This window comes from Parambassis ranga, chromosome 9, assembly GCF_900634625.1.
Source record: "Parambassis ranga chromosome 9, fParRan2.1, whole genome shotgun sequence".
Taxonomy (NCBI): Eukaryota; Metazoa; Chordata; class Actinopteri; family Ambassidae; genus Parambassis; species Parambassis ranga.
Window position 1 is genome coordinate 21,251,082 of NC_041030.1, and position 26,618 is coordinate 21,277,699.

General features: G+C 45.7%; 2 protein-coding genes across 4 annotated transcripts in view; one reads left to right on the forward strand and one right to left on the reverse strand.

Annotated features, from left to right (window-relative positions):
• LOC114440937 (tripartite motif-containing protein 35-like) overlaps positions 1 to 26,618 on the forward strand; it is a 55,095-nt gene that overhangs the window by 4,085 nt on the left and 24,392 nt on the right. The window lies entirely within an intron of this gene.
• On the reverse strand, positions 353 to 18,455 carry hs3st1l2 (heparan sulfate (glucosamine) 3-O-sulfotransferase 1-like 2). 3 transcript variants are annotated; one of them, XM_028413629.1, is made up of 4 exons: positions 18,314 to 18,455; positions 5,126 to 5,247; positions 2,406 to 2,800; positions 353 to 1,521 (listed from the first exon to the last, which is right to left on the reverse strand). In XM_028413629.1, the coding sequence occupies exons 2-4, from the start codon at positions 5,175 to 5,177 to the stop codon at positions 856 to 858; spliced, it is 1,113 nt and encodes a 370-aa protein (XP_028269430.1). In that variant the 5' UTR covers positions 5,178 to 5,247; positions 18,314 to 18,455; the 3' UTR covers positions 353 to 855. The 3 variants fall into 3 exon arrangements, with proteins under 3 accessions (XP_028269430.1, XP_028269431.1, XP_028269432.1); XM_028413630.1 differs by lacking the exons at positions 5,126 to 5,247; positions 18,314 to 18,455 and adding an exon at positions 18,027 to 18,269; XM_028413631.1 differs by lacking the exon at positions 5,126 to 5,247 and having other exon boundaries at positions 354 to 1,521.

Here is a 26,618-nt window from a genome sequence, read left to right on the forward strand (position 1 = left end):
CGTGTCAGTTTGATCTGGACCCACCAGGTGAGCCTAATTTAAAGGAACCAGCAGGATTCGAAGCCCTTCTGGTGACCTCCAGGTGTGATTTGTTACAGCGCGGTGGTGAAACATGAAGGCAATTTCTCAACGGGGATGATGAATAGGAATGCAGGCTGGCTTTGATCTTCGATGTAAAGAACATGTTGGATAGATACTGACAGGGAACGTCTTCACAAACGTCAAGAGAGGAGTTCTTCCACACAGGCCCTGTCAGGGACTGCTATTTAATGTTTGATGTATTTAAACCTCAAAGCTGGGCTCAGGCAGGAGCCTGCAGGACTGAAGACATGTATTAGAAGGACGTCTTTTAATAAAAAACACAAAGTCGTTATGATGGCAAAGAAAACGGAGCATCTAGTCGGCCTAAAAAACACAAATATGAGGTAAACACGACTGAACTAAAACACCAAACAGCTGCTGAGAAACAACGTTGAAAGAGTTCACGTTGTTTTTTTTCATAGTTCTTAGTGCAACAAGTCAACAACCATCTCGTCTAACATCACTTCAAAGTCCTCTTTGAACGCACCACGCATCACAGTTACACACTGGTGTATGGCACGGTTGTTGTAGCTGCGTCAAGTGAGTTCATATCCGAGGAGGCACCAGCATGGTCGTCGTGAAGGAAGGTCACTGCGTGGGCCGCGGGATTCGCCGCGCGTCCTCGCGTGCTGCACTTGTTGGCCGCATTTATACCTGAGGAGGTACCAACAACAACAAACAACTCTAACTAAAAGGTTTTCACTGGTCTACCTACAAACACACAACAGTTTCTCCCTGTGTCCCTGAATGTGTCGGCGTTGTCCAGGAGGCGGGTCAGCACCAGGAAAACGACCTCCCCACCATTTCAAAGAATAACTTGTTGGGCTTCCTGAAGTAGCGGCAAAGTTTCTTCAAGGCCTGGGTGCTGAGCGGGGCGTGTGGCCTGCCTTTAGACTCATCCAGGCACTTGTCGTGCCCCGCAGACAGGAGGCAGTAGAAGCCCTTGGTGCTGTTGTAGTAGAAGTTGTCAGGGTTGATTTTGGGCGGGAGGTCCAGAAACCTCTCCGCCTTTCTCAGCTCAGGGAAGGGATCCCGAATGAGCGCGTCACCGTCCACCACGTGGATCTGCTTTCTGGGGAAGACCTCCAGCCAGCGGGCCAGATGCTGGTGGTACAGGCTCCGCTGCAGCGCCTTGTATCCTGGGTTGATGTGACCCTTGTGGAGCAGGAGCTCCTCCAGTGGCTGGTAGGGCTTGTGGCGGGTCAGGCGGTTGTGGAGGACCTGGGTGTAGTCGGAGACCAGCCTCTCAGCCGGGTCCCGGACAATAAGAAGCAGGCGGGCAGCCGGGTTCATGTCCCACACACGAGTGGGAACCTGAGGAGTCGCGAAGTAGCCGGGGGTCTTCTCCACTGTCAGCTGACCCGGGAGGGAGAAGGGCATCTGGGCTCGGTACCAGGCCAGACCCCGGCGGTAGTGCTCCTCCACGTTGAAGTAGTGCACCTGTCAAAGAAACAGAGGGAGTTCAGTCTGATATGGACGGAGTTCTTATGCAGCTCTTAATTATTTATCAGCCGTTTAACATTCTGAAAGAGATTCAGCTTTTTCACTTTGTCCCCATCTTGTCCACACCGATATCTGCAGCTCCTCAGCTTCGCTGTCCTCTCCTTAACCCGACCTGATCAGGATTTCTCTCAGCACAGCTGCCATCATCCATCATCATATAAGAAACTGTAAACGGGCCGAACTGGCTTTGCTGTGTGTGTGTGTGTATGTGTGTGTGTGTGTAGTCTGAACTAAACTGCTGCTGATCTGATCTTTGATCCATATCTGAATATTTCACAGTTTAAATGAGCTGCAGTTCACCAAGAGAAGGAAGGTTTTACGGTGTCAAAAGCAAAGTTTTGGTCTGACTTTTTAGTCATTTGTATGTGACCGTGTATGCGTGCTCCTGCCCATATTTGGATTGACCTGTGAGTGATGTCACAGGGTTACCCAAGGGTTCTAAAATCAGGCTACTAGACTTGGAGCATAGTTTTATGAAGACGTTCAGCTCTCCCCCAGTTCTACTGCTGATGTGGTTTTGTATTTAGGGACCCCTGTGGGTGGGTCCTCAGTGAGCCTCATATGGCTGTGGTTGTTGTTGACCCACTGTCTGCCTGTGTGGTGGTGCTTGAGTCAGTTTTGCTGGTTAATGATCGGATACTGGTAAGAAACCACCCGTCTTCTCTGTCCAACTGTCTTAAGGTATAAATGGACCGCTGAGTCTGAGGCCTGATGGGCTGGCTCTCCTGTGCCTGTGATTATTTTTTTTTTTTACAAATATAGAGACAGTAGTCTCAGGATTTCACTTAACATGTCCTCCACCACAGGTGCTGGTGTTTTACCTCCGCCTTTGCCACCTCCACATCTGGGTGCAGGTTGAGCATCTCCAGCAGGGCTCTGGTGCCGCCTTTTCTCACTCCAATAATAATGGCTCCGGGCAGCCGCTGCTGGGTGGCATTGTATGAGGAAGAGGAGGAAGAGGATGACGAGGGAGAGTAGACAGGAGAACCCCCAGCACGTAATTCCCTTAAGCACACAGACAGCTGAGTCTGCAGCAGCAGCAGTAGCAGCAGCGCTAGCAGCACTGTCCACAGCATGGTGCCACACACAGGCTGCAGAGGTGGAGCGCTGGTTATCAACACACACTCATGAAGCTCCCAGACCGGTGCGTTGTGCTTGTTAAGAGTCAGCAAGGGGCCTCCGAGGAAGGGGGGGGGGAGCTCTTCAACTGGAAAACCTATGAAGCAGGAAAACACAGAGGTTATTGTCCACTTCTGCTGTCTCAGTCTGACACGATGAAACTTCAAGGTTTCAAATGTAACAAGACGGCAGCGGATTAAAGTGATTTTAATGTTATTAACTCGGGTCAGAGAGAGCTCAGACTCAGCAGGAGAGAAGCTTAGAGTGTGTTACATCACATTTAACATCAGAAACATCATTTCTCAGACAGACAGAAAGCTGGACGCAAGGACACTGCAAGAAAGCACCCTGCAGAGGAGGCTGCAGCTGTGTGTCCTTACGAGAATGCCACTTATATTATTGATTATTTTTTCCATATTTTATTGCTTCATATTTGAGTGTTTTTGTTACTTGAAGGAGCTTTTTGATGCTTTTTGTTTGTTTTATTCAGGTGCTGGTTGGCTGTACAACCAATATTGTTAATCAATAGAGAAATTTATCACATAAGTTTTGACAACTAACACCCTTAACATTGTTAAAATGATATTTTATCATCCATAAATAGTTTATACAATATCGATAATTAAGACAGAACAGGCCAAACAAAGCAGCGAACTCTAGGGTCAACACTGCAATTCCCCTCACAGCCTCTAGGGGCAGAAGTGAGTCAATCCCCATAGACTCCATGATAAAATGTCAAAAACGGTCTGAAAGCTCCATTTTTAAGACTTCATCTCAATCTTTGTTGTAAATATATTAAAGTGTAAATGTTTGGCTTTAACTGACTGAAGCAGTATAAAGTGATCATATTTTACAAACAATAACTTAATACAGTTTTCTAAACATGTACTGGTCGGGGGGGAAAATCCTCAAACCGCCTCAGCTGAAAGAATAAAAGTCTGAAATGTTTCCTTTGAGTGGGGGAGGATGCCGAGTCGGCAACACTCAGATTATAAGAGCGCAGCTTCTTTTCATCTGGCTTCATACACGCTTGCTTGCTCGACTGTTTCATGATCCCATATGTCTGCGATGGCTCTGCACTCTAATATGCCGGTCTAAGCAGAGCTGGTTTTCAGGGCTGTGATGTGATTATGAGCAGAAAACATTAAAATATTAATCTACATCTCAAGCAGACAGAGAGGAGATGCATTGAAAATGAATGCTGTTACAAGGTCTCGCAGAGGAGCGCTGACACCCCTCAGCCGAACTGTTACAGTACACAAGTGACTGCTGCAATATGTCTGTTAGAGAAACACATTCTCCCAGACAGACGTCAGCTTTCAGAGCATCAGAGCAGCCGCATCATGATCTGTGGAAGAGCAGCCACAAAGCCATGATGACATATTTATTCAGGCTACACTCTGATCCGAGCTGATCAGCTGCTTAACCACAGCTCTCTGAGGTGAATGTGTAGACCTGTTGTGTCTGACTGACGACAGAAGCCCAGGAAATCCAGCTGACAGGTGTTAAAGAGAAAAAACAGGACTAAAATATCACAAAGTTAAGTTAGTTAAGTTTCGACTGCTAGGAGTGCAGTTCCACATGTGGCCACTTGAGGCTGCCTGTAAAAGCGAGTCAATCCCCACCAGCCTCCATGTTGAAGTGTCCAACTCATAGACTGTATATAAACACCGACAACATGACAGCTTCCCCTGGTGGCTGGGTGGAGTATAGCTCATAAACTCCTCCTCCTCCATGTTAGTGAATGGGACATGGACCCAACTAAAAACTTAAAGTACACCTTGAATACGGTTTTATCACAATGATCTGTCCTAAAATAAGTTTTTATTATTTCACCAATTATTGTTGTCTAGTAAAAAAGGAGGAAGTAATGTTGGCTGGATGCAGAAGTGTTGATCATGCAGCTTCACCTTTTGACCTTTGACCTAATACTGCTCAGAGTCTGGCTCCAAGATGGTGTCTATTCTGACCTCACTGTTTTGTACTTTGGGCGCAGTCAATGGTCCAACTTTACAGCAGAAGTGAACACGTTTACCAAAACTGTGAATGACTGTTAATGAAGGGTGAAGACAGAGGTGCGACAAAACTTTCCCATCCACTCCTGGTCAGGTCTTCTTCTTCTCATTGCCGTCCTTATTTAATTGGACTGTTAATCATTATTTTACACTGCTTTAGCTGAGTGGATATTGGCCATTGACCCAAGTACAAGACTAAACTTGCTAAAGTTTTTTGTGCCTAATCTTGAAAAACACACACACAGTTTAACACACCTGTTTACAACCCTGATTACAAACCATTCTGCCCTTGAACGTGATTGTTTTTGTAATGATATTTACTGATGTCTCCAGATTTAAATAAATATTTCATGAATATTGTGTTTGTGTAAAACCTCAAACATTCTCAGCTGTGAGTGTGTGTTTACTTTTAGTTTGTGACACCATTTCTGTCCTAGCTTGGTTAGAGTGGTTAGGCATCAAGGAAAATCATCATGGTTTGGGTTTTGGTTACCGTGGTAACGACTCTGCTCTTTCTGCAAATCATTCCCTAGGAAGCGAGAGAGAGAGAGAGAGAGAGAGAGAGGGTTGTATTTTTGTGGTAATAAAGTGTTTAATTTATGGTGAACTGCTCCTTTAAGTGTGACCTTCATTAAGATGGAGTTTTCCGTGAATCCTTCCTCCTGCTCCGGTGTTTGTCCCAGCGCTTTTTTTCCTGTTGTCGTTGTTGTTATTGTTGTCGCCGCGCCGCTGAAGCCGCCCTGATGCAGCTGAGTTATTAATTAGTGTAACAATGTTCTGGTTCAGAGGAGGAACCCTGTCTACTATTGTTCCTGTAGCGGAGCACTAATTGCACCTTCAGGGAGCGTCAGTGCACCCCCGACCTTCTGAGCTATCCCCTGGCTTAGTGACACTGGCGTCATCTCATCCAACCTTCGCCTTTCCCTCGCTGTCTGAGGAGTTTAATGTGCAGCAGGCTGAGGTTTCTCTTGACGTAGGTGCAGTAACAGTTAGCAGCGGGGGTGAAGACGCACAACATGTTTTTAATGTGTGTTCTGATTAAAATGTTTGTGAAGTTCAGATTTAGCAGCGTACCCACATACGTCACTTCAAACCTAGACTGAATTTAACCACAAATGAAATGTCTGTGGTGTCAAAGGTTCCCGAGCCTCTGCAGGAACCTCTGACCGTCGCCATATGGGCGGCGTCATAGTCGGCTTAAACTCCCAATACAGGGGAGAAAAGAGGTGGAGCACCAGTGGAGCACCAGTGGAGCACCAGTGTAGCTGAGGAAGCCGAGCAGTTGCCGGAGCAGGAGCCTCATGCTGTGTGTCGACACTAATCTGTCACTCAAAGCAGTAACGTCCATAATTATGCATCAATTTAAACCTTAATATGTTCAAAACAAGCGAGTTATAAAAAATGGATGCTGAGGATTGACTCGTTTTTGGAGCCGGCCCCTAGAGGCGGTGAGGTGAACTGCGAATTTTAACACTTCTACATGGGCTTCGTTTGGTGAACTGGTTCATCATTAATAAACAGGGAAGGGGGGGGGGGTACATCCTAAGACACACAGATTTATAGCATTAAACAGTGTTTTGCCAGGATGGTAATGGGTCCCTCGCTCATAAACGCTGAGAGATGTGTAGGAGAAATACTGAAATATCAACCTCATGTTTCCTGGTGAGGACGGCTGATCAATTCCGGACTGTCCTCCATGTTAAAACGTGTCAGTGTAGAGCAGCACTATACATGAACCTCAGGTCTGAATTCTCCTAAGTCACTATGACTTCATTGATGTGAAGAGGCAAACTGAGGGCTGATGCCAGTCACAGCATGAGGTGTGTGTCGTTTCTCTGAGACAAAGAGAAGAGTCTTTTGGGAGATGTGTGTGAGTGAGAGAGAGACACGCCTGGTGTTCAGAGGCTTCATGAATCCCCCTGTGACTCCGCTGTAAGCTGGAATATTCCCCTGCTGTCAAGTCGCTTCGCTTCCACCTCACCTCGTGACCTTCCTCTCCCCCTCACCTTCACTCGTCCTCGCCAACCCTCACCTTCGACTCTCTGTGTGTTTGTGCGGCTCCACTAACAAACCCACAGCGCCAGGCTAATGGGGATGCCCTGCAGCAGCCTTTTAGCTGCTCATAAATAAAACACAAGCGCACCTTTCTGCCCTGAAATATTTTTGAGTCAATGAACTTTTAATCTTGACGGGTTGGAAATGAGACAGGGCTGGATTTGGGAATGAGCTCCACAGACACGTCAAAACCTGGAAAGCAGCTGGCACTGATTGGATGTTGATTTTTGGTTATAATAAGGAAAACAGGGCCCCGGAAGTGAATGTTACGTTTGAGGTGATCTTTATTTTGCCTAGAAAATGTCTCTTATGAGACTTTTCCTGAAATGTCTTCACTATTTTCTCAAATATTTGCATCCTAAACCTTTAAATTAGCAGATTTTCTACATTTGTTTTTGTAGAAAAGTAAACTCTGCACCTTTTTCTCTGTGTTTCTGAATATATTCCGTCCTTTCACAGACTGGACTGCTCTGTTTATTGGCACCATATGAGCTCTAAGTTGGCCTGTTAACTCTACTCAATGAGCCTCACATGAGTCATTGCGGGTCCCCATCTTTCCCCAGCTCGACTCTTCTTGTGATTCACATTAGCCCGCATGGATAAGAGCAAAACAATAACAACAACAATGCCAAGATTGTCAATGATGCATGAATTCTCCATACTGACAAACATGTATCTAGCCAGCCTGGAGACGATGGAGAGGGAAGCGGGTGGTGGTGGTGGGGGCGGAGGAGGGAGGAGTGTAATTATCTGTGAAAGGCAGATACTGCCATCTGCATTTTGGGAGAGCAGCAGTGTCTTCTAAGTTCTTGTGTGTGTGTGTGTGTTTGCCTTTTGTGCGCGCACGCAGCATGTGACTGCCTGCGATCCAGGCCCTTGGAAATATCTTTTTACTGAGCTCTGGTATTTGGGGGTGGGGGGTGGGGGAAGGATTATCCTGTACAGGGAGGGAGTAGATGGGTGGTAGGGAGGCAGAAGGGGGGCTGAGGTACAGTTGGTGTGTGTGTGTGTGCTCTGCAGGAGGTGTGTGTGTGTGTGTGTGCATGGCAGCAAGGAGATTGTCCCTGGTAGGGGGTGGCATGCTGAACCGCTTTGGATTGCCAAGCCTGTCATATCACCAAGGCTGTGAAAGTCAGATAAAACTCTGTCTGTCCTCCTTCCTTTCTTTCGTCTTTCATTCGGGGCCCCCCTCTCATCCATCTCTGCTTCCTTTTGCCTGCACCCGTCTGGGTCGCACCTTTGTTTCTGCTGCGGTTTCTCTGTTTCAACCAATCACGCCTGCTGATTGCTCGGAAATGATCGGAAAGGCTGTTTTTTTTTATTTCCCATCCCGTTCCCATCACCCGCCTGGACAGGAGATGGCCAACACCGTCATCAAAATAGATGGAGCCGTCTGAGAATCGGTCGTGCTTCCAGATTAGCCCTGCGTTCGGACAAAGTTTGATCCCACCAGTCTGTTACATTCAGGCCAAATAAAGCTTCCTGTCTGCTGCCAGTTCATAGATAAGAACACGGGATGAGAGAGCAGAGACCTTCAGTATCTTATTGAAGAGTTTCACCTCTTCTCACTCCGTCTGTCTGTGTGAGGAGCTGGAGGCAGCAGGTACTCAGCCCGGAGGGAAGATACGCTTCAGCTACCTGCATCAGTGGGAGATTTGATCTTTTTTTTTTTTTGGAGAGACAGTTAAACATGGGATGAAAATACAGAACTCTGCCAGAGCGGGTCTGAACTGGATCCTGTCACATGTCTGCCACAGACATTTGTCTCTGCGGCGGAAGCTCAAATTATTAACAAAGTAATCTAAATACATCCAGAGGACGCTGTATGTTCTGACCTACAGGAACTTTCAGGTAATTTTCCCTGTTTGTCCCTGAAATGTCAGAAGATATTGATTGGTTATTGATGAACTATCAGTCAATAATGCACACAACCATCCCCTGCAGATCCAGAAGTCTGCAGCTTTACAACAGACCTGCACAGGGTGTCCACTTAGGCCCCGTTCACACTGGAAAAAGTTAATCCTGCTAGAGCAGGATTGTATCTGGATAGTCTTTAAGCTGGATACGTTCAGACCTATTTTCAAATCTGGCTATCACACACGCCTGTCCGCACTCAATCCAGCTTAATCCAGCTTAATCCAGCTTGTTTGTAGTCCTCCAAACCACTAGGTGGCGCCTCGTAATATACAGAGTCCGTTCAGGCCGCGGTAGGACTGCGTGTGTGCATGCGTCGTGTAAGTATCAAATCGCTAACCGGAAGTAGCACGTCACTAGCCGGATTCGCTAGCTGCATTTGCGTTAAGACCTGAGCCACATTTGAGCCAATCTGGCTAGATCCACCTCCGAGAGGTGGATTGAAATCAAGCTGGATATAGCCGGATTCGCTGTGGTTACACTCAGAAAAAAATATCAGCATATATCCAGATACGACCCGAATCCCGCTCTAGTCATGACACAGTGCTGTCACTTTAACAGGCACTAAAAACTGAATGTTTTATCACAGATTGGTTCTGAAGCATCCAATCAGCTGCACTTAATGTCATGTTAATTTATTCCCTCTCTCTCTCTCTCTCTGTCTGTTTATGTCTCACTCACTCTGACCTTCACTGATGTCTGTCCATCTTTTACTCATCAGCCCCCTGCTGCTTTTTAAATTAGACCCTTTGCAGAAACATACAAACACTGGGAGAATCCCAGCAGCCTTTAACCCCCTCACCACACTTATTCACTCTCACACACTCATGACTGGAAGATAACCTCTCTCCCCCCTTTATCACTCCTCCTCCTCCACAGCCGAGATCTGGGTCAACCATATCAAACGCCAAAAAATGTGTGTGTGTCTGTGTGTGTGTGTGTGTGTGTGTGTGTGTGCGCATAGAAGAAGAAGAAGTCAGGGTTCTGCTGTTGTTATTTCATCAGAATGTGCTCTGGGGGGGAGTCTGATTAGGAAATTCAGTTTTTATCAAGGGGATCTGTGTATGTGTGTGTGTGTGTGTGTGTGTGTGTGTGTGTGTGTGTGTGTGTGTGTGTGTGTGTGTGTGTGTGTGTGTGTGTGTGTGTGTGTGTGTGTGTGTGTGTGTGTGTGTGTGTGTGTGTGTGTGTGTGTGTGTGTGTGTGTGTGTGTGTGTGTGTGTGTGTGTGTGTGTGTGTGTGTGTGTGTGTGTGTGTGTGTGTGTGTGGAGTCGAAACAGAAAAACAAAGCATGCTGGGACTGTGTGTAAATTCTGCTCTAATTAAAAGGTGTTTTGGCCTCGGTGTCTGGACATGGCTGCTGGCAAACACTCCACACTCATGTCTGGTGTGTGTGTGTGTGTGTGTGTGTGTGTGTGTGTTTTGGCCATCCTGGCTAGGAGCCTGGTTTATGCCATTTGGATTTAGAGAAGCGGGAGAGAGGGAGCAGGGTTAGAGTCAGGTTCACAATCAGACACTTCTTCCTTCCTCTTTCTGTTTTGTTGGGTCATCTATCACTTTATTTTCATCTGTCACACACTAGTTAAATACACACAGGGACTACTCCTGACCTTTTGTGTGTTTGAGTAATTTGTGTTAGAGAGAAACTGTTAAACAGGCGGGAGTGTGTGACGATAAGTATGTCCAAATCTAAGTTGAACATCTTTCTGTCACATTTGTATTAAGATTCTGTAATAAACACAAACTTCTGCACTTCTTTGTGCAACTAGGAAGCCATGATTAACCGACTTGCAACTAGCAGTTACTTGACGAAAAAAACAAGTTGTTTTGGTTGACTTGCAGACAAATTTGTTGCAAAGATGCAAATAATTAAACACCTATGGTCAAGAAATGGCTCTTATTTTTCTGTTCTACTTCTGGCTGCTATGGTTGTCTATGATGGGAAAAACCTATAAAATTCAACCACTGATCACATTCATCCAAATTAATGAATCTATTTATGACTAATAATCAATAAAAAAATGAGCCGTTGAGGTACACACACACACACACACACACACACAGACGTAACATGTGGGCTCTCTCTCAGTGACAGTCGCCCTGACAGCGAGAGGAGTCTGACCTGTCATTTGGATTTAACCCGGCTGTCGCTGAGGAAAAGCGGGACATGCGTGGGGTGTGTGCACACTGTGTGTGTGTGTCTGTTATTTAGGGTGAGATTGGGGGGGGGGGGTGTATGCGGATTTGGGTGCGACCTTCTTAGCGCGTCAACAAGGTCATGAGCTCCAGGGCATCGGCTTGTTTTCTCGGGTGAATTCGGTGCCATTTGAGTGACACGCCTGTGTGTGTACACATGGGCGTCTGGATGGAGGGCGAGCTGACAGATGGGGGCGGCCAACTTGTGTCTGGTCAATATCATCACGGGCCAGCGAGCACATCATAAACCGGGTCCTGAGCTGTTTTGTAGATAGTGGGAGAAAAAAAAAACAGATGGTGTTTTTTTTTTGTATTGGAAAAGAGACGGAGGAAGAAATGATGCTGCAGCAGCAGCAGCAACATCAGGTGTGTTTGGGCTCCTGCTGGCAGTTTACCATGGCAACCACTGTTTAGATCCCTCTCACCTGGGCAGTAACCCTCAGGGAGTGTTAACACACAGAGGTGAGAAGGAAAGATGGAAAGAGAGAGCGAGGAGGTGAGACACTGTAGAGAGAGTCAGGGGGTGGAGGGGGTGGAGGGTTTACAGATGATGCCACAGTTGGTGTGGTGTTACGGCCAAACGGGGCCCTACGGCGATCGTAATAAACCAAACCGGCTGCCGGTGGCTTCGCTGTCCAACATGGACGATTAGTCTGATGGATGTTCAACACAGGAGACGGAGAAAGAGCTGCCGAGACCAGCAGCTGAAACACAAAATCCCTCATGTCATGCAAGACTCCTGCGCTGTTTTTGTATATTTGTTTACTTTCACACTGACGCACAATCAAAAAATACACAGCAGGCGATCGGAGGAAGCTTCTGTCTATAACGGGTTAACACCGACCAATCAGGTCGTTTCTTGCTGCAGTGTGTGACTTCTACTGCAGCGCAACATCAGAGGAGGAGATGAAAAGTTAGCTCCACATTCTGGATGCGTTTTGACAACAAAGAAACTGCAGTTCCTGAAGTGGCCACTTGAGGGCGGCACTAAGGTGTTGTTAAAATCTAGTAAACCTGCTTTACTTGTTTTGTTTCTCTTGTGTGTCAGTGGGCCCCCAGAAAATCCAGCTCAAACCCACAGACTAAGGCTTCGAGTAGAACAGAAACAGAGTTAAGGTGGCGGATCAGGCGGACACTTCAGAGTCCACTTTAAACATCTGCAGGCTGAACAGGGAGCACTTACTGGACAGAGTCCTGCAGCGGCTACAAATAAGGCAGAAAATCTGTCAGAGACAGCAACAGGGTAACATGTAATAATAAGCACAATCACACACACACACTCACAAACACACACGTTGTGTTGTATCTGGACAAATTGCACTCTGATCGCTGCATCTGCTCTGCTGCTATTTTCACGGAGCTCTGCTGGTGGTGCAGCTTTTCTTTCTCTCTTTGAGCTCAGAGTCCCACCGCCTCTCCAGACTGGCTCTGTCACCCCCCTCAGCACACACTAATGACACACACACACACACACACACAGCTTGTTCTACAAACGAACATGACAGCACACACACGGAGGAGGACATGAGGTGCATAGCAGGGGGGCGGTTTTGATTGACCAAGCACTTTATGACTCTTAAATGGCTTTATTGCCTTCCTACTTAACCCCCCCCCTTCCACTCTTCACCTTCCACACACACACACACACACACACACACACACACACACACACACACACAGCCTCATTCTTCTTCCCTGTCACACTGCAACACACACGTGCACACTGTCCCACAGGGGGTTTCTGCAACTGAAAATTAATGAGAGCCATCACTAACCACACACACACACACACACACACACACACACACTGTATCGCCACCCAGATAGCGATTTGAACTCCCTCCTACTGTCTGGAGTCTATCAAGGTCACCCCACCTCTCTTCCTCCCTCTTCCTCGCTCTTCCTCCCTCTGGAGTTCTTTCTTTTTGCCCCATGTGACCTTGTTTTGATACATTTTTGAGATCATGCCAGAATTTAGATCTAATGACTTTATTGCTGTCGAGAGCCGGTCAATATGTGGGAGATTGTTTGATTGATTTTAATTGGCAGGACACCAGGAGGCATGAGGGCAGATGAGAGTCATTCTTGTGTGTGTGTCATTGCCAACTGATACACAAAAACTATGAAATACTTTTTCTATGCACCTGTGGAGGTGACGCTGTTCTTGGATCGTTCTTGGACCTTGACGGAAATTCTTCAAACTTGGTGCGAATGTTTTTCATGCTTAATGTCTGGGGCTCAGATTTTCTAAAGTTACTACTAAGATACTAAAGTTGACTTGTGTGTAGTTCAGGCCAACGGAATGTCTCAGTGACACAGCTCATGTGACACAGATGCAGGATTTGGTCAAAAATCAGAAGTCCCTGTGGCCCAGGAACACAAAGGTCCCTGTCTGAATGAGTGCGTGTAAAAGCTGCTGGTTGGGGCAAGACTTGTCGCCACGGTAACCAAGAAAATGGCGGAGAAGCTTGTAGCAGATGGGACCGAATTTTCCCCTGTTGTAACCTGTTTTTGATCTATCATTGATCATTTAGTAACGGTCTGTAAAGAGCTGCAGCGTCCATCCTGCATCCTCTGGTTGTTTCTGGTGTTTTCTATCAGTATTCCACTCAGGCGAGGAAACTGAAGCTCATCTTTCAGTCTGAAGACTTTGGGCTCGAGGCTAATGTGAAGATAGCGTCTCTCCCTGCTGATGTGCCCTTGAGCTGGACGTTGAAAAGCTGCCCGGTCTGTGGCTAACCTCGGAGCTCTGTGTGAAGGAGGGCAGGTGAGCAGAAACATCCCTCCAGCAGTTATTAACAGAGCTAAAACGCAGCACGCTGTGTAGGCAGAGAACATGAATATTTAACATGAGAACCTGCCGTAAACTTTTAGACCTTTTGAACAACTTCAGCTTCTGCAGCTCTGCACACCTGTCCGGGTTGTTACCTTGTCCTGTTACCTTGTTTTTGGCACAATTTTGTCTGATAAGAACCATTAAAGACAAAAATACACAGTTCTTTCACTCTAACCGCGCCTGTGGGCAGATTGCCACATCAGTGCCAGCAGGTCTTGGCCAGAAAATTGGTAAAACTATAACAACACAAATTATAGTGTGTGTGTGTGTCTGTATTTGTGTGTGTCTCTGTCTGTGTGCGTGGTCTTGCAGGCTCCTTCCATCTGCCTGCCACCAGGAGTTCTTGTCACCTCAGACTCACTGAGGTGTGGCGGCCTCCACTGTGTGTATATATATATATGTGTGTGTGTGTTTTCTGTTAATCTGAAGTCACTGATCCTTCACCCCGACAGAGCGGCTGATGAACTTCTACCCCAAGGTTTTGCAAATACAGTCAACACTGACCTCCCACGCGTGAGGCCTCCCTGCAGCTACAGCTCGCTCAGCGCCACAAAAAAACTCCTCCCCAAGCAGTTTATGGACGTGTTTCCACTTCTACCACATCACTGTTTTGTCACTGCACCATAAAGATCAGCACCTCTTTGAACCGTCTGTATTTGTATATTTCACATATATTTTAAACTATTTGCTTCCTTAAAGCCAGCCGAATGGTCTGCAGATCAGCTAGAAGTTGCTGAATTTCCATCACCCAACTGTTAAATATCAGCGGGTTAATCATGGCTTCTAGGCTGCACATTTTTACAGCATTATGTTAGTGCAAACACGTTAATTAAGGCATTTCTTTCTTAAAATATTACAATTTTTATGGCATCTAACTGAACTGCAAATCATGTGAGATGCATTGGAGGACAATCGGAAACCTTGTAGCTCTGAGTAAATGCACTGCTGTGCTATTAAATCATTTTATATGGCGTCCCTGAGCCTGAAGTATGAGCTGAAGGCGGACTTTTTCTCAGACGTCTCCATAATCACCACAGAATCTGCCTGTATCTGACGTGACGCCGTCTCTCGTCACTTCTGTGAGATGTCTCACATTGGAGCTAAATTAGCATTTAAAAAAAAAAAAAGTGACATAAAAGTTTTGGTCGTGACTGTGGGTTTGTGTGTGAGACGTTAATGAGCTCGTTGGCTGCCCTGTCAGACATTCACACACTCTGAAAAGGGTGTTAAACCGTCGGCGAGTGCGCTCTGGATTTGTTCATTTTGTGGTGAACCTGCAGGGAGGAGGTTAGAATGAGGTTAGATTTGGGTTAGGTTTAAAGCCTCTAGGAAATAAATACAGTGTCCGCTGAAGTGATGGAGGCACGGCTGTGAGTGTGTGCACCCCCGGTTTTAGTGCACTTCAGAGGACACTTGCACTCTGCTCATAAATAAAGGCCATGCATTATTCAGGGACGCTCCTGCAGCTAATGCCCCTTAATGTGCCCAAACAGCCATAATGTACTCTGCTACCAAGGTGGCACACACACACACACACACACACACACACACACACACACACACGTCTCTTGGATATGACACAAACTCAGCCTCTTATCTCCCTCTCAAATCGTAGCATGTCCGTAATTTTGTAAAACATCCAAATTGTTCTCCGTGTCCCGCCGACCTGTGCTGAGTTTGTCTCCCTGTCCTCCCCTGTCCTCCCCTGTCCTCCCCTCTACACTCCCCCGTCTGTCTGCCTTTGTTTCAGAGCAGGAGCTGTAAAGAATGGAGTTTTCAGAAACCCTCCTGGCAGCCCCGGGGTGCCGGCTTTCTGCAGAATTAATTTTGTTTAATTTCGTCTAAACGAGGATTTGTAGCCGTGAAGCTCGGCTAATCTTAATCAGATTTTTGGGGGAAATTAAACAGATTTTCATGCAAAGGTTAAACAGGAAAGCCCCAAGAAAGCATCAAAAAGCAGCGTTCAGGTGGAGTGTTTATCGCCGCTGCTCTGCTTGTCTGCCTTTTATCGGCGGTGTTTTATGTTCTAATCTCTTTGTAATTGATTTGCCTGTTTACCGTCTGAGGGTTTTTAATTGCCTCGGCGGTTTGTGACCCTGTGTTGTTTTGGTCTTTGTGGAGCACTTTAACTTTTCTAAAGTGTAAAATAAGTTTTAAATTGCTGTTTGTCGCTGTGAAGTAATGGCTGTGTGCTTTGATTTTCCTCTCAGGAGAGCCGCCTGTGCTTCCTGTGACGGCTGTTAGTCGAATGGTTTTAGTTTCTTGCTTTGATGCACGCTGATATTCCAAATGTGACACATTTAATGCAATTTCTTTAGGGTTTTTACTGTATTTTAAAACACACTCTGTAGTGTGATGTAGTGAAAGAAGGACTTTAATGAGGGAAACATGGAATATTTAGTGTGTATAAATGTAGCTATTTATGTGAAAACCTACATTTTTACTATATGTGTCGTGCGTTTTTTTGTCCCTCGTCGCGCATTCTTTGTTTTTTTTCGGTTCAAAAAGCAGTTTATTCCTTTGTAGCCCTGGTGAAAATAAACTCAGTCGTAATTCGATGGATGTTTACATACGGCTTTTGTACGCGACCCGGACACTGTCCCAGTGAACCGGAAGTATCACGTCGCTAGCCGGATTCGCTAGGTGCATTTGTGTTCAGACCTGAGCCACATTTGAGCCAATCCAGCTAAATCCACCTCAGATAAATCAAGATCTATCCGGATATATCCGGATTCACAATGTTCAGACTCAGAAAAAACGGATACGGCCCGAATCCCGCTCTAGCTGGATTGATTTCCCCAGTGTGTACGGGTCTAAGACTATCAGGCTTAATCGAACTGTTCGCTGCCCCCTAGTGTCTAAAACAATCTGGTAAATTCTGCATTTATCGCGATAGTTTGATGTCATTCCATTGTAATAAATAATGCACACTGACCAATAATAATCCTCAAAAAACATGGCCGCCTGTGAGCAGCTGACGCCCTGTGTGATTATTACTATGACCGAGTTACACAGTTATTTTAATGTGAGCTCTGTTTACAGGAGGAGACACAGTTCAGTGTAACATTAACCAACTCACGTCACATGTCACCGATTGCTCACAGTTTGTTTTGAGTAACTCATAACACCCCCCCCCCCAGCACACACACACACACACACACACTCTCAGAAGTACACACAGACCAGACAATGAGTTCATTCATCCTTTTGCCCTCTCTCCCTCTCTCTCTCTTTCTAAACACAGTGAAGGTCAAAAACACAACACACAGTGTCTCCACCGCCACCGCAGCAGCCGGTCTGACCTGGATCTGCTCCGGCTCCTCTTTTTTTCAGCCTGTTTGAAGACTTCAGACGCTTCCACAGTCGGCATTGTTTTACACCGCAGCACTTAACCAATTAGTCGTGTGGGCGTGGCATGCTGAGGGCTGCCGGCTCAGAATTACAGCCTTGTTTTAGAATTTATGTGTCAACAAGTACGCTAACAGTACGATGCTGTGGAATGTAGTTGTGAGATTCTTCTGATGTGTCTTGGTCTTTGGTTAGGAAAAAAATTCCTGTGGTGACGAGTCCTTGTTTTGACCGTTGCCATGTTGACAACATCACGCTCTAAACTCCCAATACAGGCAAGGAGGTCGATCACGAGTGGAGTAGCAGAAGCAGGAAGTTCATGCAAACGAAATGTTTGGTGTTAATATAATTAAAATGAATGACTTGCACAACAATCTGTTACTACGCAGTTTTATAAACAAGGGCACTTATTCACAAATAAAGTCCAGAACCAGGCCGTAAACATGTTTGTTCTGCTGGAAAGTTCCACATTTTAACATGAAGGTCTTTGGGGATTGACTCTCATTTGGAGCCAGCCCCTAGAGGCCACAGGTGGAATTGCACACGTCAGCTTGCACCTCATATCTCTGTGCATAGGACAGGACGATGTTGCCTCATCTAGTATGTTATAAAAGGGGGGTTCTGTTTTTACCTTTTTACCTGAGACCGCAGCGTTTACAAAAAAAAAAGTGAAAACTGAAGTGACATCATCATGATCGCCTCCACCTCTGTCTGTGTACAGATGTACAGATGGGTGTGTTGTCCTGGCTTTGCAGCGATACTGTGACTACTGGAGTTTCTGTCAGTAAATTTGAGTGTAACACAGTGAGGAGGGAGACGTCAGGGTGAATTTGTTATCAATTATAGAAATTAACCATAATCTCCGCAGGTGAAAATGCACAGACATGCTACAGAGCAGACTAATCACAGTTCTGGGGGGGGGTGAAGTCCGGCTTTATGCAGAGGTATAAAAGTATAAAAACCTGAATCACTCTGCATCAGAGCAGATGACTTTAAAACTTCCTCTCAGTTCGTTTCACTTCTCTTTTTACTGACACAAACATTTCCTCGATTTCTTCTACACAAAACTTCAGCATGAGACTCAGAGCTTACTCCAGCACCTGCACTAGAACACATGCAGACAACAAACCGATAAACAAACAGCCTGTGTTTATGACCTGCTGCGGGAGGTCAGGTTCACTGATTTCTACATGATGCTGCAGAATCAGCAGTGGAGAATAAGAGAAAAGGAAAAAAAGACCGAACTTACCTGACTGATGTGTTCCCTGGACGTGTCCTCGCTTCCTCCTCTCAGATGTGCTTCACTCTCTGAGTGTGTGTGTGTGTGTGTGATAGCTGGTAAGAGAGCGACTCTGCTTTGTGCTGCCGACCGTGGAGAGCGCAACTGACGGAGTGACTGAGAGAGAGAGAGAGAGAGAGAGTGTGTGTGTGTGTGTGTGTGTGTGTGTGTGTGTCTCCGCCTGCAGGGGAACACCCCTCTCCCTCCCCTCCTGTCTGCCTCCCCCCCTCTCCTCTTGTCTTCCTTATGTCTCTCCTGCCAGGACTTTCATCTGATCACCTTGAAGGACTCACGACGAAGTGAAACAGTTTTTCTCCTCTTCCTCCTCCTCCTCTTCGGTCTTTACCTTCTCCTTTGTTGTCGTTCCTCCTCCAGTTCGCTGCTTGTGAGTCGCCTGAATCATAAATAAGTTACGGAGAGCTGCCACCAAGTAGCACAAAGGCAACACAACAACCCAGTTATCTGTGATGAGCTCCTCTCCCTCAGCTTTTTATTTTTTTACTTCCTTTCTTCATATCACTTATCGTTTTTATTAGTTTTGAATACACATTTGAAAGACATTTCATTGGATAGTGAGGCTGTAGGTGGAGACAGAAACTAATTATTTCCCTTTTCAAACCATTTCAGGGACAGAGTGGTAATTACCGATGCAACTTCACAGCATAAGGTTAAAAGACGAGTGCATGAACTGAATAAATATTTGTTTACAGGACTGATCGCACCTCATCCCACATACACAAACTCTGTAGTGGCTTTTAGTAAAGAAAACCAACTGGGTCCATAGAAAGAGGTGGAGCAGTGGATGATGGAACTCACTCTGGTTTTTGGGGCAACCCGTTGCCATGGTAGCTGATAATGGTGACCGCAGAACAGCCAATGACAGGGGGTCCAGCACCTTACAGCCCTGAGAGTGGATGGATGAACGTTTGGTTAGGTGTAGACTGTAGAAAGATAGATAAATCAAGATGTCGTGGCAGGGTTTGAGACTGTTGGGAAGGCCGTCGCCATTACGGCAGAAAACTCCTGGTCAATCCCCCCCCAACCGAACTGGAGATTTACTGAGTATGCTCAATGTATAGAGGAGGACCCCATGGCCCACCTGGCCTGGGATTCACGATGAGAACAGAAAACTTCTTTACCAGACAATTTCCATGCACTTTATTTATACGACCATACATAAATTCCCAACCACCCATCATTTTCTTGGCGAGGACGAGTTGCCATTTTCTCAGAAAAGAGTAAAAGCCTGTGATGTAAAGAGTTATCAACAAAAATGAGCAAAGTATTCTAAAAGCTGCTGACTATATCATATTATCTTAGACGCGGTTGAAATAATCAATAAGGGAATAATAGAGAAGAGGCTGACCGCCCGGATGACCTGAACACTTACAGGTAATTGAAATAGACAACAGGCATCAGTTTACTTTGGCTCGCTAATCTGCTGTAGATCCACATTAAACTGCTCCTCAGGAGGCTGATGGTCGGGTGTGGAGGGCGAGTCGAACGCTGCTTATTTTCTAGGTTTGCACTCCAACACATTGTGCTTGGAATCAAACGGAGAGAATGAGGTTAACGCACAGAGAGAGACTTTAATTTCAGGCTGTTTACATACACTCTTTATGCACAACAGCCCCGGGGGTGCAAACGGCTGTTCAGCAAATATGGAAGAAAACAACAACCTCAAACATGCTGAAGGCTAAAGAAAATCTGCACTGTAACCTCATCTTCAACCCCGACAATTCATGTGCAAGTGAGGCCTAGATTTACTTTATTAACTCTCTTTTAACAACATTTGTTTGTTGTCTACCTGGAAGCTCTCGGTCTAAGGACGAAGCTGCTGACATTCAGTATTCTTCCTGTTATCTGTCGTTCAGTCCATTCTGCTGTGCTTCATGTCCTCCCTGCTGTATTTGTGGCTCTCAGTCTAAACCCTGGTGGTTTCCTAGTGAAGACATGAATCTTTAAAAATAGGTCATGAATACATGTAAAAGCTAAATAATTCTCTGAAGCAACAGGACGCCGCACAGCTCCATCACACAGGAGGGAATGATGGATTTTAGGGAAACATTTTCAGCAGCTGGAGTCATTTAAAACTGATTTAAAAGCAGACATATTTGGACATTTTTAACAACGAGATTTGAATGTGAAGCCAACCTCCAAGTGGCCGCTCGAGGAACTGCAGGTTTTGGCTCACATTTAAGACACTTTTCTCACATTATCAGCCGCTGAAAGCTCCATTTGTGAAGGCATGTCATGTGTTCTTGTGAAACCTTTGGTGCAGCGGATCAAAGTCGCTGTTACAGGAGCAGCAGAGAAACTTCAAATGAATACAAATGTGCAGAAATAAATCATTTCGTGCACGTCCCGGGCTTTGTTTCTGTTTGGATTTTCTCACACTTGTCCTCCTCGGTGGTTGAATCCCAAATTTAAAACTCATTCAGTTGTAAGCATTTCACTGCGTTAATACAGACAAGCTGTAGTTGTGTGTGTGTGTGTGTGTAGGTTGTTTTTGTGTGGCGGTGGGGGTGCAGAGAGATGACTGAATTAGAAGCTTCTGTCTTTTTGAACAAAGCTCCAGCTGAAGTATGGAGCCTCTGTTATCACTGTGTTACCATCGAGGGTGTTGAGGAGCTTCTTTTTTCGCCCTCTCCCAAACAAAAAGCCGACCCCCTGTTGAGTTTCTCTGCAGGGGTGCACTTGCAGAGCCATCTTCCTCTCTCCCTCTGAGACCCCTGGGAGACACTCCACCAGTCCTCCACCCCTCCTCCCTTGTTAGTTCCATCACCTCCTCCCGGTCTCGCTCCATTTTTTGTTTCCCTCCCTCGGAGGCTCGAGTTAACCATCGCTCTGATCTCTCTGCTCCTATCACTTTCTCTCAAAAACATAAAAACTCTCTCCCTGTCTTTCATCTCTCTCATCAGACCTTCTTCTCTTGACCCTGACTTCTCATCTTTTTTTTTTTATTTAGAAAACACCACCTTTTCTGATTTTCTTTTTTTATCCTCCTCCTCTCCTACAAAGTGGTTTGGCGCTCACCGGAGCCTGGGAGGAGACCCAGGGGGTTGGTTGCTTTATGAGGCGACATCTCTGAATAAATAAGCATGGGTAATTTGCTCCAAACCTGCAGACTCTTATTTTTCCTCCTCCTTTTTCTCCCTAGCCGTTTAAGAGAGAGGAGATAAAGACACAATAAAATGGTGGGAGATCCTCTCAGAGGCTCATTATATGGTTGTCAGTGAAGTTTTCTCACAGGGCTTTGTGACGGATCGCTCCGCTCCGTCCCGCTCCGTCTACTTCTTTTCAGGGCAAATTATCTATATTACATTCTGGAGTGTTTGGATAAAACCGGCCTCATTTAAGGAAGTAATGAACCGCCAATTCTAGCCGAACTAAGGCAGATTATGGTGAACAAATTGCAAAGAACTAACAGCTACGCTCAGCCATCGAGACGCTGATAAGGATTAAGCAGTTTGTGAGCAATTTGTAGCACTTGTGTGTGGATCCTGAAGCTTTTTACACACACACACACACAGACACACACTCACACTCCTCCATTCATGCCCCCTGTGAGTGAAGTGTGTGAGCACCAGGTCAACTGTGAACATCAGGTATTAATAATGCAGGACAGGAAGCAAACAAAGCCGTGCACGCTGACTCTGCGACTCCGCTCTCCAGCCCAACACAGACTGAACCATCCCCTGAATTCTTAAACAAGCTTCACCTTATTGTTGAATTAAAAGCTGAAATCGGCGTCTCCTCAGGGGTCGCGTCCGCCATTACTTTCTCCACCCAGACACAAAGGCCGCTCTCATCAGGAGGGCAGAGGTTTGATGTCCGAGCTGCTGTAAGTGTTTGGCTCATTAGCCTCTGTTCTGGAGTGGCCTGCTGCAGCTGAGTGTCTCATCAGCGGCTGATGAACATCGTTTGTTTGGTCTAATGTTGGGAGGTTCGACTCTTTTTACTGACTCGATTCAGTTGCTCTCGAACCCTAACGTGAACGAATCTTATTGTGAGTCATTTTTGTTCATTTCGTTCATTTTTACAGCCGGTGGCGCCGTGTCCCTCTGTAGTATAGGTCAAGCGGCGACGTGCATTAGGTGTGAAGCGTTGAGCGTTGTGTGTTGCTATATAAAAAGAACTGAAGAAGCCGTGGCCACGGTTCTCAAACACTTAATACTGAAGACAACTTGGTTTGCTTTAGCTGACAAAGTATAATACACAACTACCACAAGCAATTCAAAGCATGTGAAAACATAAGAGAGCAAATACACACCACAATAAAGTGACTTCTGTCCTGCATCCTCCCTGCCAGTGTTGTTTAACAGCACCACAGTGACTAGGTAGCTGTCACGTGACAAATGAACGAGTGTACTGCTTCCCACACATGAGCTGTGAACGAGAACGAATCTGTGCAGCCTGTGTGGAGCCTGTCACGTGACAAATGAACGAAGATCCGGGGACGACTCGTGAACGAATCATATCTGTTTCCTGTCCTGCCAACTGAGCTTATGCGGCTGCCTGCCATGTGGCGAGAGAACGAATCACTCACTGAGGGGACTCGTTACTCCCGATTCATATAAAAGATTTGTTCATATCGAACGAATCGTTTGTGAGCAACACATCAATAGTTTGGTCAGAGTCACGGTGGACAAACACGAGACGACTGAAGAGGCTCCAGCTGCAACCACATCTGTCTCACTTCTACGAAAACCAAGCGTCTGAAATGGAAATGATCTAAATACAGTGAATAAGTCGTGTTAGCTTTAAATATTAATTCAATATTAATATGTTGATTCTGTCTCGGCTGAAATATCTCAACACTAGCGCCACCATCAGGTTGGAGTACTTCCCTTTTTAAGGATGGGGTGTCACTTGGTTTAATGATAATAAGATGTGGCCGTGGTCTCTGAGCTTACCTCAGCTCCACCTGCGCTCCACCTCTTTGCCTGTGTTCGGAGTCTAGGTGGACTTGGACAATGCCAACATGGTGAGAGTCGGCTGGAGCCTTCCACACATACCCAGAAAAGAAAAACAGAAGTAGGGGTGAGGCCACTGAAGGTTTGTCCCGTGTCTCCATGGATACAGAGAGGTTTATACTGGACCTTGTTGTATTTACATAATTCCAAACTGCTACTTGAAACCAGAAACTAAACAATATGAACTACAAAACACAAAATACTGTGTCTGTTTAAGAAGAAGCCATGTAAATGGTAAAAAAAATTATATATATGCATGTATAATCTACTGTTTTTGCCAAAAATTAAATAAAATCTGAATTTTTCGGTCTAGAAGCAGGTGGAAATCATTCTTTTGGCTGTTTAGTCAAAGTCTTCAGGTGAATTCTCACCAGCATTAATAACAAGGAGTCAGGATTTCAGTAAACTGCTGCTGACATCACTAACATATTTTTATCTTCTTCCTCTTCATCTTTGGGCTCCTCGGTCTCTGTGTCAGGACTAAAACTGGCGTCTCTGTATCGGCGGAGTCACCGGGAAATCATTTTCTATAACTTAGAAATCTGTACAAAAATAAGCACAAGCTGTGCAGGTATACAAAATCAGCCCTGACACCCTTTGTTAAACACACACACACCCTATCTCTCTTCTTGACACCGCTGTCAGTGCACGTTAGAGGGGGATACGTGCTCGATCCTAGAATAGATATGAACTGTCATCCAAAAAAATGTAGATACAGACAGCAACAGAAAAGTGTTGTGTGACCGCACACACACAGAAACACACACAGAAACACACACACACACACACCACAAGCCTGTCAGGGAAAATAAGAAAAGACAAAAAGATGACACCCCCTGCGAATGTGTCCCCAGCCTCACTTTAGTCTGTCTTACCCGTCTCTTCCTCTCGCTGTTCTCACCTGGCTGTTGTCCGTCCAGCACACCTGCTTCACACCTGTGTGTTCACCGGCCCTCAGCCAGCAGTCAGGCTTTTCCTGGAACATTAGCAATAACAGGTGTATGTTTGCTGCTCTCACTGCAGCTGCTGGTAAAAATAGGGACAAATTTGCTCCTTTTAAAAATAGCATTTTTAAAGCATATTGCAGCGATGATGTGCCATCATGTGTCAGAAAAAGTGTGTGAGTGTGTGTGTTCCTTTTTTTTTTTATGTGCATCAAAATCTGCCCTGAATTCTGGTGCAACATTTAAATCCGGCCGGGACAATGGAAGTCATTTCAGTGTCAGATGTGGTCCCATTTTGTCCTTTTGAGTTTGATCTAATAATGTGTTTAAAATGACAAACTTTAAACAGGAAGCAGCGGCATCTGGGCGCCGATTAAAAGGAGCCACAGAGGAGACGTTAGCATGCGGAGATTCAATGAAAACACAACTGCTCGGGTTTTTTTTGGGAGGAACAGGAGGGATGGTTTTACACAGTCAGAGCCTGTTTGGTTGTTCTAGATCCTGTTTTTTTGGCTTTTATGAGAGAAATGAAAGTTTTTGAGGGCTTACCAATACAGTTTACTGAGCAGTCATTTCCTGTATCTGAGTCACATGGGCTGGTTCACTGTCCCTGCCCTGAGTGTATGGACGTCACCAGCGGTCGAATGTAACTAAGTATTTGTACTTATAGTGCATACTTTTTTACTCCTGACATCATGTGCCCATATCTATTGATTCCAATGGGAGAAGTGACTGTAATCCTAGATTCTGAGCAAAGTCTGCAGCGAGTACCATATGCAAATAATTTCTGACACCGACTGTTAGCAATCAGTCAGCTTCTTGAGGTCTGAGCTGCTTTCTGGGTATCAGACGCTTAATAACAAAGGCTGAACTTTGTGGTATTGTTTCCAGGAACTCTGCAACTGTGAGCTGTGGTTAAAAAGGACAACATGCAGAAATCTGGTGTGAATCTCTAACAGGAACTCAAGGAGGATTATGCAAATTGTTAAGCTGTTAATTTAGTTGGAGCCAGTTTTTACTCATCGGATGATATTTAAGCCAAACTTTTGTTGTGGCAGCTTCTTTAAGCTTAATTTAAGGTTGTGCTCTTAAACACACTAGCGCCCACTGTTCTGTCTGTGAGCGAGGATGGATGTGCTGTGACGCCTTTGAGAGGCCAAACAACTGAAAGTTGATCGGATTAAAAACCAACAGCCGTTGGTTTTTAATGAACAATTGATCCTCGTTTTACAGCCCAGTTTTTCCTCATATTTGTTATTTAATTTTTTTTAATTATTTCTATGGCAGGAAAGGAGATTTTTACCCAGAATCTTACTGTCTGCATCCTAAACCCTGAGGTCCACCTGGTGAGGAAACTGAACCTCATGGTAACAACAGCAGGACAAAGGTCACGCTGTGGATGCCTCTGCTTTGGTCTGTAACAGCCAAAACTGATTAATGTCACGTAACACTTCCTGTATGTGTAGCAGCTCCTCACCAGGAAAATCCTATGAATATAGTGCATATCAAATGTGTTGCTTGGGGTGAGACACTGTCACATAAGCAGGTGAAGCATGTCAGGCACTCCCACTGCGTCACTGCCAGTCTCACGGTGACAGCCTGAAAGTGTCACATATGTGGAGGAGCAGGCGGCATTTTAGCATCTGTTTCCAGCATGGAAAAGGGGTTTCGAACTGCTCACACGCAGGCCGCCATTTTGGGCTGCCACCGACGAACACGTACAGACACTGCCGGAGAAAAACGCTCTCGACTCTTCAAGGATTACATCAGTTTTCTCCTTTACAACCATTTTAAGTGAACACAAATACAAACAAGCCCCTCTGAACCTCTGAGTCCTTGTAAGTCAACAATTCAGGGAGCAGCTCATAAAAAAGTTCTTAATGAGTTCTGCTCTTATTGTCGATGTTAATGTGTTCATTGTTATTTCTCTCCGTCTCTGACTGGGTCCCTCAGTCCCAGCAGAGAGCCTTGGGCGTGTTGTGTCTGGAGCCCTGAGCTTGGAGATGCTCCACAATGACGCTTCTCTGAGCCTCTGTGGGTGGATGAGAGGGGAGGAGAGAGGAAAGAGGAGACAGGAAATGAGGAGAGAGGAAAGGGAATGAGACAAAGAGGAGGATGAGATGAGCAAGAAAAACGGCTTAAGAGGTGAAATCAAGGAGAGGAGTGAGGAAGGGTGAAGATGAAGGGCAGAATATGAATTTTACATGAGTTGTGTTGGAGCCTTGTGTTACTCAGCCTTGAGTACGTGACCTACAAATTGACCGTTAACTTGTTGCTCCGCGCTGAACAAATTGCCTATCAAAGTTATTTATTGAGCTGCATGCAGGTGAAGGCTGCTACTGAGCCACTCTGTGA

What these genes read in the sequence shown, in the direction of transcription:
- hs3st1l2 (XM_028413629.1), bottom strand. Translation starts at nt 5,177, where the DNA reads ATGCCTAACCACTCTAACCAAGCTAGGACAGAAATGGTGTCACAAACT. An exon ending in AATGGTGTCACAAACTAAAA is followed by an intron (nt 2,801 to 5,125) that starts GTAAACACACAC and finishes CCTGCTTCATAG; the next exon opens with GTTTTCCAGTTGAAGAGCTC. An exon ending in TGGAGGTGGCAAAGGCGGAG is followed by an intron (nt 1,522 to 2,405) that starts GTAAAACACCAG and finishes TTTCTTTGACAG; the next exon opens with GTGCACTACTTCAACGTGGA.